General features: G+C 45.4%; 5 protein-coding genes across 7 annotated transcripts; 3 read left to right on the top strand and 2 right to left on the bottom strand.

Moving 5' to 3' along the window:
- Positions 1-220: 220 nt before the first annotated feature.
- Hcs (holocarboxylase synthetase-like protein) lies at positions 221-10,943 on the bottom strand. 2 transcript variants are annotated; one of them, XM_020943925.2, is made up of 12 exons: positions 9,999-10,943; positions 9,602-9,939; positions 8,933-9,089; positions 7,809-8,851; positions 7,576-7,724; positions 6,469-6,625; positions 6,203-6,406; positions 5,963-6,148; positions 5,756-5,905; positions 5,538-5,681; positions 907-1,238; positions 221-844 (listed from the first exon to the last, which is right to left on the bottom strand). In XM_020943925.2, the coding sequence occupies exons 1-12, from the start codon at positions 10,138-10,140 to the stop codon at positions 667-669; spliced, it is 3,180 nt and encodes a 1,059-aa protein (XP_020799584.2). In that variant the 5' UTR covers positions 10,141-10,943; the 3' UTR covers positions 221-666. The 2 variants fall into 2 exon arrangements, with proteins under 2 accessions (XP_020799584.2, XP_020799586.2); XM_020943927.2 differs by having other exon boundaries at positions 6,469-6,607; positions 9,999-10,477.
- ksr (kinase suppressor of ras) lies at positions 1,260-5,367 on the top strand. Its single transcript, XM_020943930.2, has one exon. The coding sequence runs from the start codon at positions 1,780-1,782 to the stop codon at positions 4,744-4,746; it is 2,967 nt and encodes a 988-aa protein (XP_020799589.2). The 5' UTR covers positions 1,260-1,779; the 3' UTR covers positions 4,747-5,367.
- Positions 10,724-12,649, top strand: HDAC3 (histone deacetylase 3). The gene is made up of 3 exons (XM_020943833.2): positions 10,724-11,141; positions 11,201-11,289; positions 11,504-12,649. Exons 1-3 carry the CDS (start codon positions 10,984-10,986, stop codon positions 12,571-12,573), a joined length of 1,317 nt encoding a protein of 438 aa, XP_020799492.2. The 5' UTR covers positions 10,724-10,983; the 3' UTR covers positions 12,574-12,649.
- Positions 10,829-10,945, top strand: LOC110177217 (uncharacterized). Its single transcript, XM_020943835.2, has one exon. The coding sequence runs from the start codon at positions 10,829-10,831 to the stop codon at positions 10,943-10,945; it is 117 nt and encodes a 38-aa protein (XP_020799494.1).
- A 46-nt stretch (positions 12,650-12,695) lies between the features above and the next one.
- On the bottom strand, positions 12,696-14,882 carry Snr1 (SWI/SNF related, matrix associated, actin dependent regulator of chromatin, subfamily b, member 1). Of its 2 annotated transcripts, none has more exons than XM_020943834.2 (2): positions 13,920-14,882; positions 12,696-13,630 (listed from the first exon to the last, which is right to left on the bottom strand). In XM_020943834.2, exons 1-2 carry the CDS (start codon positions 14,189-14,191, stop codon positions 12,790-12,792), a joined length of 1,113 nt encoding a protein of 370 aa, XP_020799493.1. In that variant the 5' UTR covers positions 14,192-14,882; the 3' UTR covers positions 12,696-12,789. The 2 variants fall into 2 exon arrangements, with proteins under 2 accessions (XP_020799493.1, XP_086682346.1); XM_086826220.1 differs by lacking the exon at positions 13,920-14,882 and adding an exon at positions 13,772-13,891.
- Between the last annotated feature and the right edge of the window lie 284 nt (positions 14,883-15,166).

Here is a 15,166-nt window from a genome sequence, read left to right as displayed (position 1 = left end):
CGATCATTTTCAATTTTATTCGAGGGGAAGCAAACGCAGAATTATTTATCTAATTCTATTTAAAAAGTATTTTCCATCATAAATAAAAAACTTAATTCATTGAATTGCCCTCTCTTATTTTGTAAATTAATTTGTCGAGAACTGAACATTTTTAATTATAGCAACGACTAAAAACACACAACATAAACATAAAATCAAGCTTTCAATATAAATTAAACAGTTTTTATGGCCGCAATAATAAAATGCTTCTTTATTAAGATCAATTTTCAAAAACACCCATATGTAGAGAAATTGATGGCAATAACAAATGGATTCAAACAGGATAAACATAGAAAATTTTTTAAAACACTGGATATACATCAGATTATTTGTATACTTGTTATTTAAACACCAAATTGTATAGCTATTGGACGTACCCCGTAACACATTTAACTTTGGCAGTGCTCAAATTAGTGAAACAATTTATATTAGTTTTTCCAGTAATTGATTACATTTTAAGCAAGAATAAATTCGGTTAAGCCACTTTGGGAGAAACATCATATATGGAGTAGTAAGTACGTAATAAATTTGTTTTATAAATTTACCTAAATGCGCCTAAAAATACATGTCGCTAATAGCTGGATTAAATATGTAGGTTCGGGAAATTTAATGAGTTTTGGTAATTAACTAATGGTACTTGGGTACTATCAATCCTTTTAACATATCAAAGCTATTGCCATCGGGCTGCACCGTTTCAATGGTTCCAGTGGGTAATTTAACCTTTAAGAAGCCGAACTCATCGATTCCCACAATTTCCGCCTCTCTTTCCTGTTCATTTTGAAGGCAAATCTTGACGGATTGACCACTGAAAGTGTATTAATTTATTTTAGATATCTGAATGTCTTAAAAAAATCTCAGTAATCTTACCTGTGAAGCCAGAGAGAGTAGTACAAGGCATAAAAGCTATCAAAATCTCCGTTTTGTACTTCTCCCAAAAGTCTTTCAATTTCATTAAAAATCCTGGCAATAAATATCTCATATTTCAGCTCAGGTAGCTTGTTTTTCTGAGTAAGGGCATTATGTTCACGGATCAAATCGTTAATGCAAACCGTTGGCTTTGAATTGTTCAAATTGATTCCGCTGCCGATGTTTACGATTGCCTGTGAGCCTTGTAGGGTGGTATTAATGACGAGGCCACCGATTTTCTGATTTCCATTTGCATAAATGTCGTTGGGCCACTTGATGGATACATCCAGTACCTGTATTATACAGAATTTTTTTAAGATAACTAAATTATAATTCAAACAGTATATTCTAATATATTAAAAAAAAGGAATTAAATTAAATTGTGAATAATTTGATAGATATCCTTTTCCCTTTTATTGTGAAAAATAAGCAAAATAAAATTTTAAATAATTTAAAAATGTTACGATTTCTGAGGTACCCCTAACTGTTCTATTTACGGTATATTTCCGCACTAAACAGTATTTTTTAGTACATTTTCGGCTAGCCGAGCTGCGAACGGCACTACCCTACACGGTCACACTGTCTCCCTGCGCTGCACTTGGTGTAGAGAAATTTCAACAACAGCAGCAGAAATTATAAAAATTATCGCATTTTTCGCCTTGTTGTCCCGTCTCGAGTTACGGGCGTGTGTGTGTGATCGCTGGAGCAGCAGCAGCGAACGCCAAGGTCGACGGAATCGGGGCAGAATGCAGAGCGAAGTCCCGGCAACTGGTGCCATCGAATCGTCGAGTCCCAGTGAGTGCGTCTGAAAAAATCAATCGGATTCCGCCGAGAATGAGCAGGATGAGTAGCAGCGCCGCCCAGCTGGCCGCGGGGGTCGTCGGCCATGGGAACAACAGCAGCAGCAGCAACAACAACGCCCACGATTCTAGCAATGCCAACGAGCCCGGGTCCGATTCCGTGTCCGTTGACAGCAACCTGATCATCATTCAGGACATGATTGATCTCTCGGCCAACCACTTGGAGGGTCTGCGCACCCAGTGCGCCACCAGCTCGACGCTCACGCAGCAGGAGATTCGCTGTCTGGAGTCAAAGCTGGTGCGCTATTTCTCCGAGTTGCTTCTGGCTAAGATGCGGCTCAACGAGCGCATTCCGGCTAATGGTCTGTTACCCCACACCACGGGCAACGAGCTGCGACAGTGGCTTCGAGTAGTTGGCCTCAGCCAGGTGTCCCTTAACGCCTGCCTCTCCCGACTGACCACGCTGGAGCAGACTCTGCAGCTCAGTGACTTAGAGATCCGGCAACTGTTGACCGACAGCCCCAGCCAGCGGGAGGAGGAGGAGCTGCGGCGGTTGACGAGGGCCATGAAGAACCTTAAGAAGTGCATGGAGTCTCTGGAGAGCGGCACTGCGGCGAGTAACAACGACCCGGAGCAGTGGCACTGGGACTCTTGGGACCGCTCTATTCACAGTCACCGCGGCAGCATTGGTAATATAGGATTGGGTCTCAATTCCGCCGCCTCACCGAGAGCCAATCATCGTCAGCATGGTGTGAAGGGGAAGAACACGGCTTTGACGAACTCAACTAGCTCGCGAAGTGGTCGCCATTCGCCCACGGGAACGGAGGAGCTCACCAGCACGCAAGGATCTCAACTGACCTTGACCCTGACGCCCTCGCCGCCCAACTCGCCATTCACACCCTCCAGCGGTTTGAGCAATAGCCTGAATGGAACCCCGCAAAGGAGCGGCACACCGCCACCCGCAAGAAAGCACCAAACTATGCTGAACCAGAGCCAGGTGCCGGTGGAAGGGGAACATCAAACCCGTAGCCGCTTGCCCACGGATCCCAGCCCCGACAGCCACAGTTCCGGCAGTTCGGACATTTTCGTAGATGCAAACACCAATGCAACCTCAGGAGGCAGCTCCTCCAACGTGTTAATGGTCCCACACTCGCCGGGCGTGGGTCACGTGGGCATGGGCCATGACATTAAGCATGGCTTCACCGGCAGGGTTGGTTTGATGACTACCTGCCGGCTGTGCCAAAAGCCGGTCTTCTCCCGCTGGCTCAAGTGTACGTATTGCAAGTACATCTGCCACAAGACATGTGAACCACACGTGCCGAACTCCTGCGGACTTCCCAGGGAGTACGTGGATGAGTTCCGGCACATCCAGGAGCAAGGTGGATATGCTAGCCTGCCTCATGTACACGGAGCCGTTAAAGGCTCACCACTAGTAAAGAAGAACACGCTGTGCAAGCCGCTTCATCATCAGCATGGAGACAGCAGTTCCCCAAGTTCAAGCTGCACCAGCTCAACGCCCAGCAGTCCTGCGCTTTTTCATCAGAAGGAACGGGAGCTAGAGAGGGATCAGGCGGGAAGCTACGGAGGCAGCAGTTCCAGCGCTAATCTGGTGCCCACTCCTTCGATGGGCAAACACCAGCAGAGTCAATTCAACTTTCCCAATGTGACGGTGACTGGTAGTGGTGGAAGTAGTGCAGGGGACACTCTTATCTCTAACGAACCTGAAGCAGACCAAGCTCCTCCGCCGCCAATAACCGCCAATGGAGGTCTGGACAGTCTGGTGAACAGCTCCAACGGATACATGAGCTCCCTTATCGGAAGCCAAACCTCAAATGCTTCGAGTGCCGCCACCGTGACCGAAAGCCTGGTCAACAGCACCACTACCACTAGCACTAGCAGCTTCTTCCCGCGCAAATTAAGCACAGCCGGAGTGGATAGAAGAACGCCCTTCACCAACGACTCTACGGACACGCACAAGTCGAATGATAGCGACAAAACCGTCTCCCTGTCAGGAAGTGCCAGCACAGACTCGGACCGGACTCCCGTTCGAGTGGATTCCACGGAGGATGGCGATTCGGGACAGTGGCGCCAGAACTCAATTTCACTGAAAGAGTGGGATATCCCGTACGGGGACCTACGTCTACTTGAGCGGATCGGACAAGGACGTTTCGGCACCGTGCATCGAGCCCTGTGGCACGGAGACGTGGCTGTGAAGCTGCTAAATGAAGACTACCTGCACGACGAGCACATGCTGGAGACGTTCCGCAGCGAAGTGGCTAACTTCAAGAAGACGCGACACGAGAATCTGGTGCTTTTCATGGGTGCCTGCATGAATCCGCCATATCTGGCCATCGTTACTGCGCTGTGCAAGGGCAACACCCTGTACACGTATATTCATCAGCGCCGAGAGAAATTTGCCATGAATCGGACACTGTTAATCGCCCAACAGATCGCCCAGGGAATGGGTTACCTGCACGCCCGCGAGATCATCCACAAGGACCTGCGCACCAAGAACATCTTCATCGAGAATGGCAAGGTCATCATCACCGACTTCGGCCTGTTCAGCTCCACCAAGCTGCTCTACTGTGATATGGGCCTGGGGGTGCCCCACAACTGGCTGTGCTACCTGGCGCCGGAGCTCATCCGAGCGCTGCAGCCGGAGAAGCCGCGCGGCGAATGCTTGGAGTTTACCCGTTTCTCTGATGTTTATTCTTTTGGAACGGTGTGGTACGAACTGATTTGCGGCGAGTTTACATTCAAGGATCAGCCGGCGGAATCGATTATCTGGCAAGTAGGACGTGGAATGAAGCAATCACTGGCCAACCTACAGTCCGCACGGGATGTCAAGGACCTCCTGATGATGTGCTGGACCTACGACAAGGAGCATCGCCCGCACTTTGCCTATCTACTGACACGTCTGGAACAGCTACCGAAGAAGCGGCTAGCGCGGAGTCCCTCGCATCCCGTCAACCTCTCCCGATCCGCGGAGTCCGTCTTCTGAGCAAGCTGCCGCGTCCTCCCTGGCTACTATTGTTGCATTCTAGTACAATTACGACCGTATACTAAGCTAGCTCGCTCTCTTTCCAAAAAGAACTCTTCTAGGCAAACTCTAAACTGTGCTAAGCAAGCGATTATTGTAAATATTTAAAAACGTAACTAACAAATTATAGCAAAAAGATTTTAAACCATAAATTATGTACATGAACGCATATATCGAATGCAATCCAGTTTCAGCAGAACAAAACAAAAAAAAAAAAAACATAATGAAACAAAGGCAACACAAATGTTAACTCGAAAAAGACAAACGTTTAAATCTTAGAGCCGAGGCGAAACCGAGAAGGTCTAGACATAAAACAAGCAAACAACCAAGCACTGTGGCAAATACATATTATATCTGTAAACGTTAATCAGGTGAGCAATTTCTATATTGTTAATTATGTGTAAGCAAAGCTCTATCCATATATGTACGTATGTGTGTACACGGAAGTGTATTTGAGAGATTAGTGTTTAAATAAATATACTTGTATTGTGCATTATGTATGGTCGACTGTATATAGCAATCGGAGTTAAAACGAGAAATCAAGCAAAATGTCAAATAAACTTATCACTAAAGCCAAATTAACTGGAACAATGTTTGCACTGGGACTGGGAATACGATTCGAAAAGTGTCGGGTATAGCTCAAAGTCAGGGCTCATTTGTAGAGGTGAAGACACATTGGAACTTTTTGATAACCAAACAGACGTATTTGGTTTCCCAACATATTAAATTCATATTTTGCCTTTTTCACTTACCCCATATTGATCATGGCCACGCAAGGAATTGACAATTGCTGCCCCAATTAGATGCTGCAAAAGAGGCAGCCGAGATCCCAGGGGTGAATCCATGGCCAGGTGAAGTTGCAGGGAAAACATTGCACAACCCAAGGGACTAAGCCACTGAAAAGAAATATTTTAAATAATTGAATTAAACAAATAAATCTTAACTCCGAAATAGGTGATGGAATATTAACCTGATTATTACTTCGGCCAACTCCTGCTGTCTGTTGCAGGGGAAGCACAGCCAGGCCATTAATGAGCTCCAGGTGGTTAATGACATGCATAGAGCTGCTGACTACCGGTGCATAAATAACCAGGCGTCCAATGTGCTCTGTTTTCAGATGCTGTAGTAGTAGAAATATAATTATAACTGCACTATAATCTATTATTAACGCTCTCACATCGAAGTAGTCGACGGTGGAAAAATCGTCCGGACAGGAATGTATAAGAATCGGTAGGACATTGTTGTTGGCCACTGGTGGCTTGTCATCCTTGCTACAGAATTTGAGTGTCAGCTTGGGAGTTGCTATGACATTATCGCTTCCACTGCAACGCAGGCGCAACTTCTCTAGGAGCTCGAACTTCGACTATGGAAAGAGAAAGATGAGAAAGCTGGTACATAAATCCTATTTGATATTTACCTCATGGCGTCCCAGAAAATAGGCGTGTTGATAGACCACTCCTGGTTTAGACTGATCAATGCCCTCACCTCCCTGAACCAGCACATCCAAGTATTTGTTCAAGAGATCCGCAAAGATCTCGAGGCGAGTGCGTTCGTTTTGCTTCAGGATGGAGTACTTGGTTTCATCGGACTCAAACTCACTGGGACTGGTTTCCAAATGAACCTAATATGAATAGGAAAATCAATATTTGCAAAAATTTAACATTCATTTAATTTCTCTTGTACCTGTGAGAAGACCGCCTTGCCGCCGCTGTGCAGGCTATGGGCCAGCATCAAGCTGGGCGTGTTCCAGGTCTCCTCGGTGCCCAGCACCTGGACGTCCAGTTTGTGGATGTTACCGGCCAGATCCTTCAGTTCCATAGACCTTGGACATACTAGAGCTCTGAGCAGCGTTTCGTGGTTTGATTTTGGTTTGTTTTTTTTTGTTTTTTTGTTTTTGGTTTATGTTTTTTTTTTATATTTTTTGTTAATGATAGGTAGGATTATAATAGTTATGATAGCACACAAATAGAAGCACACATAGAGGTAGATAAAGAATGGACAGGTAAAGTGGAGATCACGCAGACACAATATGGGTAATCGGAGAGTGAGTCAGGAGAGTCAAGCAGAGGAATATATTTGACGAAATTAAATATAATAGATAATTCATTCATATGATCAAAAAATTGTGGAATAATATTGATAAAATTCAAATTAAGTGGGAATAAGTCACAATGAAAGCACAATTGATTATGATGCACATCGAATTAAATAGAAAAGAAGCCATATACAGGGGAAACGAGGCCAATTTGAGCATGAAATATTTGAGAAAATGGGAATTGGAATTAATTAGAAATTTTAATAGCACGATTATTTTGAAATAAGTAAGGAAATACATTTTAAGAAATTAAGCTTTAAAGAACCAAAATTCATTATATATTAATATTATTTAGATGTCTAGTATGAAATATTTAATTTAATAAAAAGTTTAACAGTCTAAACTAACCTGTGGTACCACAGGAATATTTAGGGTTTTGATTATGAGTGAGCTTTAATTATTCTTATTCTTGATAGACGACTAACCCAATATATTCATGAAGTATTACATATAATTATTTAAAAACCTAAAGTAAGCTTTTCCACTAAAATGTATTTTCCCTTGGAATGTTTAAAGAGCATATTGCTTCCGATTAAGTGTAGAAAACATGCAAAATACAGGATTCCAGTATACTCTTAACTTATTATACGGTTATTTCTCAATCAAAGAGATAGGCAGGATTAGCTATATGTTTTAGGGGCTGTCAGTCTGCTGCTTTTCAATGTGTTTTTGGAAACACAGTGGAACTAACTTACGGTTTGCGAGAATGTGATTTGGTCGACTCCTCGCTGTCGGTAGAGAAGTGCTTCTTCACGGGCGAAGGCTGGTAGCAGAAGATGTGGTGCATCATCTTGACCCTATGCCACTTGTCGTAGGAGAACTGAACCAATTCGTGCTCACGCACCTAGAAAAGAAGATCCCATGTTAAATATTAAACTCTCTTTTTTGTTTTAATTTAAGGAAATGTTTCATATAAGCTTTATCTCACCTCCGCCGTGCGGTAATTTGGCAGGATAAAGTGCAATATGTCCGAGCATAGGCTGAGTACTTTGCCGCCCTGCAGAAAGTAGTCCACCAGTATCTGCCCAATTCCTGGTGCCACCGAGCCGCAGACTACCAGCAGTGCAGTGTGCTCCGTCCAGTGCTTCTGAGCGGCCTGCTGTGGCATAAGCGGATAGATAGTATACACATTTCGTTCCAGCAGCTGCTGCAAAGTGGCCAGTGTGGACTCCCGGGCACTGGCACTGTCGGAGTAGACCAAAACATTGAGAGGCTTACTTTCCTGCAGGCTGTCTTTATTGCGACGTAACACGGGTCGTGATGACGGTGTAGCTCCAGCTGCTGGTGGCGAATTCAAAGGCTTTGCAACCTCAAACGTTTTGGTGGCTTTCACGGGCTCAGAAGCTGCTGAAGATTTGACAGGTTCAATGCCTTTACTAGGTGAACTTGGCTTTGCCAAGGGAACAGCCTTTTTAGGAGTGATTTCTACTTTCTCTGCTTTCTGCAGTTGCGCCGCCTGAGCAGCCGCTAGCTTCTCCAATTCGCTTGGCTTCGACTCTTTACTAGGCGTAGTTTTGGAATCTTCTTTGGTGGGCAAGCTCTTGCTTTTATCAGGTGTTGTTTTGACCTCGCTCTTAGCGGGAGTTGTCTTGGCCTCGCTTTTCGTAGGAGAAGATTTAACATCATGTTTTGTTGGGGTGACCTTTGCCTCGGTTTTAGGCGAACTTGTTGCGACCCTTGCCGGCGACAGAGAAGCCTTATTAGTAGGTTCCACCACGGCCACCGCCTTGACAACGGGCTCAGAAGACTGACGATGGTCCAGCGCTAGAAGATCTGATTTTGACTTTCCCTCGGAGCGATTACGTTGACATTCGAACTCTGTAGCCTGGTGGGCAAGTACACCGACTGCTCGCAAATCCTCCAGGTGCTTTTTCCAGCCCTCCTTGTCCAGTTCCGAAGTTGTCCGGGACTGTCGCTTTAGGTGCTTGGCCAACAACTCGAAGGGCTGTGGATCCCCTTCCCGCTGCACCGCTGGAAACGAGACAAATGCACATTAATTGACATATAATGAAGATGACTTGTTTCAGGGACGATATTTCATTTCCAGCTTACACTCAATCCGCATCAGTGGCAGCTGATCGTTAATGCATAAATTATTTCGCAAAAATGTCGTTATCAACAGTTGTGTGAAGTGCTCTACATCGGTCTCGATGAGCACCGCCAGGTGGGAGTCTATTTTCCATGCAATTAGCTTACCGTAGTCTTCCAGCTGATTCATGGACAGGCGTCATGCAAGAAGAAGAAACGGAAGAAGAAAAGGTGACACTTGGTTAACAGCAGCTCTTTGACGCCAGCTCTATATCGATTAAACTATTTCTTGGGCTGGTTACATCCTAATCACATTACCGCACGCAACACCACCAACATTGTGGTAGTCTTCAGCGCGAAATTTATTACACTAAACATAAAAGACAACCTTTCTGACCCTTTTACGATGATTGGATGGCGTTCGGGACTTAAAGTAAAAGTATCCTTTTTATACATACGTATATGTAAATATATATGTTGATGTTAACATAAGCCTATAATTATTAATACATATGTACATATTTTCATATATAATTGAAATCTCTTGCAGATGTATCAAAAAGTAGGCAACAAAATATTTCCAGAGCTTTGTAATGCAATTTCTAAACTAATCTCTTCTGGCAAACGACATAATCTACCTCCATGCATATGAATACGTAAAATAAGCCCAAAATACCACCTCCCAAAACTCACCCGGACGGCTGTGGTGTCCTGCAAGCCCGGTCGGTGCAGTGGTTCTACCTGCGCCTCCAAAAGCAGCTGCATTCTACGCTCGCCCTCTTTGGCTAGCGAGACCCGCTGCTTCAGCGGAGCGTCCGAATCGGTCGGTGTGCTCACTGGGGTCAACGTGTCGGCAGCATACGCGAAGGGCAGCAAGCTGGGAGCGGCTGGAAAGCTAATCCAGGGCGTGATGTGGAGCGTCTGCAAGGGACGTAGGCAACAACCTCGTTGGTTGCCGTACAGCCACAGGATGTCGGTGACCTTGGCCGCGTTGCGGTTGCCGCAAAGCTCAGAGCTGGCCAGCGCGGGATCTGCGGGAAAGTAAACGGTACATATAGCCTTATCAGATTCCAGGGAACACCAAACTTACCGAAGCCATCGTCGCTCCCAGCCTGGAGGGCATAGAAGGCTATGCTTGAGGGCTGCGCCAGGTGCTCGGCGATCTTTGAACAAGCCTTCTGGATGCGCCAGGACTGCAGGACGGTGGCGCTCACGTAATACAGGGTCAACATCTTGTCGATGAGAGCTCTGACCTAAGCCCTATTCCATCCGACGCTCCGAAAATCAATTGCGGTTTCGTAATTTGCACCTCTTCGGCAGAAAGGGAATCGGAATCGGAAGCGGAATATCGGTTGCTATGGCCAGCAGGAGCGCTCAGCGCTGTTTTCAGCGAGTTGACACACTTTTCGCATTCCCTTGCTTCACTGACATTTATTGTTGATTACTGCATTCCACTAACTGCACACCCACACAGGCACAGCCGGAGCTTTATCCCGAAATTTTTGTCTGATAAGAAAGCGCGGCAGGCGTTTACAGTGATGTCAACTTGGCTGCTTTCCAGCCAGATCTGACGGGGTTTGTGTTGGAATAAGTAACTGTAATCCTGAATTCATAATACATTTGCTTCGATTATAATTATTTAATTGGAGCACTTTAATTAAAAAGTTGAATCAAATACTTTTCCTTTGCTTTTAGTTTATTTGTATTAATTATTTATTTTACTTATTTATTTCATGAATATATGCCATCACTGCCGCCTGCTTCTTCTATTCACCGGCATTTTGCCATTCCGTGCGCAGGCAACACAAGCCGATTGCCATTCACCCACCACGTCGCTTGGAATTGTTTTCAATTAGCAAACTTATTCTAAATAAAAGTACTTAAGCCGAGTTGCGTTGCTCTAGTGGCCACGAAAGCGGCATGCTGTTGGGCGAATACGACACGACCCGGCGCCTCCTTTTTATTGTGGCCGTTCTGCTGATTGTTTTGTATGCGAAGACGTATCTGCTGCCCGGCGTGGATCTGGACTACGACTAGCAACGGCTTGGACAGTGGCCCGCGGAGCTTGAGCAGCGATGACGGACAGACGGGTCTCCTACTTCTACAATGCAGACGTGGGTAACTTCCACTATGGAGCCGGTCACCCGATGAAGCCTCAGCGCCTGGCGGTAACACACAGCCTGGTGATGAACTATGGCCTGGACAAGAAGATGAAGATCTACAGGCCGTACAAGTGAGTGGTTCTTGCCGAGATGCGTTTCTTTCTGGGTTACGAAAGGTTTCTTCTTACAGGGCCAGCGCCCAGGACATGCTGCGCTTCCACAGCGACGAGTACATAGCCTACCTTCAGCAGGTGACTCCGCAGAACATTCAGTGCAATTGTAAGTGGACTGTATAGAATGTAATGACCTTTCAGTCCCACATTAGTAGCACCTATTTAATACAGTTTAAATATGCAAAGTTCAGTTTTAAAAGAACACTTAAAATACAAGAAATTAGGCTGGAAATATTTACATTATTCATTAATCTAATTTGTTTTCTGATTGCAAATTATTGAGAATTTATTAGAATATATACTATCCTTTCCGCTTTCAGCCGTGGCCTATACCAAGTATCTTGCCCACTTTAGCGTTGGCGAGGACTGTCCCGTGTTTGATGGCCTCTTCGACTTCTGCGCTATGTACACGGGCGCTTCGCTGGAGGGAGCCCAGAAGCTGAATCATAATCACAGTGACATCTGCATCAATTGGTCTGGCGGACTGCACCATGCCAAGAAATTCGAGGCGAGCGGCTTCTGCTACGTGAACGACATCGTGATTGGCATCCTGGAGCTGCTCAAGTATCATCCGAGAGTGCTATACATCGATATTGACGTGCACCACGGCGATGGAGTCCAGGAAGCCTTCTACCTCACGGATCGAGTAATGACTGCCTCGTTCCACAAATACGGCAATTACTTCTTCCCGGGAACGGGAGACATGTATGAGATTGGCGCGGAATCGGGTCGATACTACAGTGTCAATGTACCACTCAAGGAAGGCATCGATGATCAGAGTTACTTCCAGGTTTTCAAGCCCATAATCTCGGCTATAATGGACTTCTACCGACCAACGGCCATTGTCCTACAGTGTGGTGCAGATTCGCTGGCCGGAGATAGACTTGGTTGCTTCTCTTTGAGCACAAAAGGACATGGGGAATGTGTCAAGTTCGTGAAGGAGCTAAATGTTCCCACCCTGGTCGTTGGAGGCGGCGGCTATACCCTACGTAACGTGGCACGCTGCTGGACGCACGAAACGTCGCTGCTGGTGGATCAGGATATAGAGAACGACCTGCCTGCCACAGAGTATTATGACTTCTTCGCCCCCGACTTCACCCTCCATCCAGAGATTAACTCCCGCCAGGATAATGCAAATTCCAAGCAGTATCTTGAGCTCATCGTGAAACACGTTTATGAAAACCTCAAGATGTGCCAGCACTCGCCCAGCGTTCAAATGGTACAAACTCCGCCTGATGTGGACTTGGAGGAGCTTCGCAATAACAGGGAGGAGGCCGCCGATCCCGATGTGCGCATGTCCCAGGCCGATGAGGATAAGATGGTGGACGCCAAGAACGAGTTCTACGATGGCGAACAGGACCAGGACAAGCCTGATTCGGCGGAGAGTTAGATTACGTTTAGGTATACTAAGGATTTGTGTTAAGTGTAATCGGTAAATAAGAGCAGACGGTTAGATTTTAACTTAATCCGAGACTACTTAATGGGAAATTAGGTAAACTGAAACAGATTTGCTTTTAAAATCGACAGACACACATGTATTTGAGATGATTAATGGTACTTATTAGGAGGATTACTATAACGACGTTGCTGGTCGATCGCTTGAAGATCACCATCCAGTCGTGGTGTTGGCCAGTCGTCGCATTCGTCGTGTGTTGCGGTCCTGATCGCGGATTTTCTTCTCCATCTCGGCGTCGGTAAGCGTCTCTAGGAATGGGGCCCACGCGTCGGCATCGCTGGGATTTCGGAACGGTACATCGATGGTGGAGAGCGGGGCCTCGCTGAACGCATACGTGCGACAGTGCCAGGAGAGCTGGCCCCGGATGCTGTAGGCAATGGCTGTCACAAATTCACCTCCCAGCCCAAGCTCTGCACACAGCTTGATTGCGAACTCCTCAGGATTGTTGTTCTTCTCGGACATGTCCCACTCGACCTGGTCGACAAGTGAGGTATTGCCCACGTGAATGTTTAGTTTGACGATGACACGTTGGTCACAGCTCTCCTCGAGAATAGGCGGGTCATTTGGGAACGCCTCGATTTGCTGGCGGATGGCCTGAGCTATAGCCGGTACGAAGGGTATCGGATTAAGGTCTAGGTCATCGCAGAGCACCTCCGCGAACTGTTCCGGGGTGATCATGCTCTCGTTCTTGTTCCAGGTGAAGGTGTCGCGCAGCTTTTGCCCCTCCAGCTCCATGTCCAACCGAATGGGCACGAGGCACTCCTTCTGCGCCGCATTCTCCAGGCTCGCTGTGGGATCTGTGTCATCAAAGCACATAGGAAACGTGCGCACCTTTTTCGTGTGCACTCGGTTACGGTTAATAGGCGTGGCCTGTGGCACTGCGTCCAGGTGGCTGGAGTTGGGCATCGTGGGCACATACTGCGGCTGCTTCTTTGATTTGCTCTCCCGCGGCACAGGCGTGTCCGAAGTGTTTACCGAAACGGCGCGGTACCTGGAACGACGTTTCATATTAAAAATTAATTATTCTGACTTAAAGACGGCTGCCAATTTTGACAGGAAAACTTGGTAGCGATGGTTGCAATGGTGCCACCAACTTGAAATCAATTGGAAGACGTTTCATTTTGTAGCATACTTTTGGACAACATTTTAATTGAGTTTAAATTCACAGCGATTTCGTGGGAAACGTCTTTTCAAAATTGTAATTTTGATCGAAGTTTTTCATATCGTTTTTAAGAGTTCACTACAATTTGCGAATGTTTATTTTGTGTTTCCTCACTCACTTTTCATCGTTGCCGGCCATAATGTCGTCTACCTCCACGGCGCGAAGCAGTGAAACAGAACTGGCCAGGATGTGGGAGCTAAGGCCGGAATCGGCCAGCCGCTTGCGTTCCTCATTTGACAGAACGATTCTCGTCATTCCAGGGTACTTCTTGTAGAGGATGCCGCGGAAGTGCCGCATGTAGTTGCCCACCTCAGAGCCCACGTAGTAGTACTCGCCGCCCTCCTCCAGCTGGAAGGCCACCGGCTTGTCCCCGTAGGTCTGCAGGGCCATCTTGAGTCGGTATTCTTCCTGTTTTTCCTTTGAAACACAGATTCTCCTCGGGATTGGTTCTTATTTTTCAGACTACAAATTTTCTTGCCGCATACACAAACACAGACATGGACATGGCGTCTATCGCGGAAGTGTTGGAAAATACCGGACACACTAACGCAATTCAGTGATATCCATAAAAAAGGCTAAAATTATAGCCAAAAACGAACAGAAAAATTAAAAAGCATTTTTGTTGTATAGCAATGTTCGGAGAAAAATAAGATTTACGTGAATTGTTTTAATATAATTAAGAAAAATTTTAGAATTAAAGAAGGGAGGAAAACTTCGGCCGTTTTTATGCTCTTGCAGATTGCAGTTCGATCTTTGAAAATTAATACATTATAAAACAACGAAGTAATGCCTACTTTCATTAAATTCACATTTTTGCATTTTCTTCTTCAACGATCGTTTCTTTGACAGCAATTTATATAGTCGCCCGATTTTCATGAAATTAAAATCGAAATTCTGAAAAACATAAGAAATGCGTATTGCTAAGAGGAGATGAAAATATGTTGCAAAATCACGAAGTTATTATTTTATTAATTTTAAAATAATTTCATGAAGAATTCTATGTCTGCTTTAGTCCCATTTTCATAAAATTAACTTTGGAATTTTATAAGACTAATAAAATATATTTGAAAAAGAAAAAAAACCAAACTAGATTAAAATATGTTAAAAACTGGAACGATATATTTTTTGCCACGGTGGTTTCTATTATTATATATATATAATATAGTCGTTCAATCCGTCCGTTGCGACATACATATAGTGAGAGTATATATGAGACTAACTGGATACTTTTATTTGGATAGCTTCAAAATTGAGATACTAATTTGCCTAGAATCGGGCAGACGGACTTGTCTAGATCAACTCGGCTGTTGATGCTGGTGAAGAACATATATTCTTTGTTATGATTCCTTCATTGCTTTGCAAGCA

Source organism: Drosophila serrata, unplaced genomic scaffold, assembly GCF_035046125.1.
Source record: "Drosophila serrata isolate PLE 108 unplaced genomic scaffold, ASM3504612v1 contig_156, whole genome shotgun sequence".
In the NCBI taxonomy this organism is placed as follows: domain Eukaryota; kingdom Metazoa; phylum Arthropoda; class Insecta; order Diptera; family Drosophilidae; genus Drosophila; species Drosophila serrata.
This window is presented reverse-complemented; position numbering and strand designations above follow the sequence as displayed.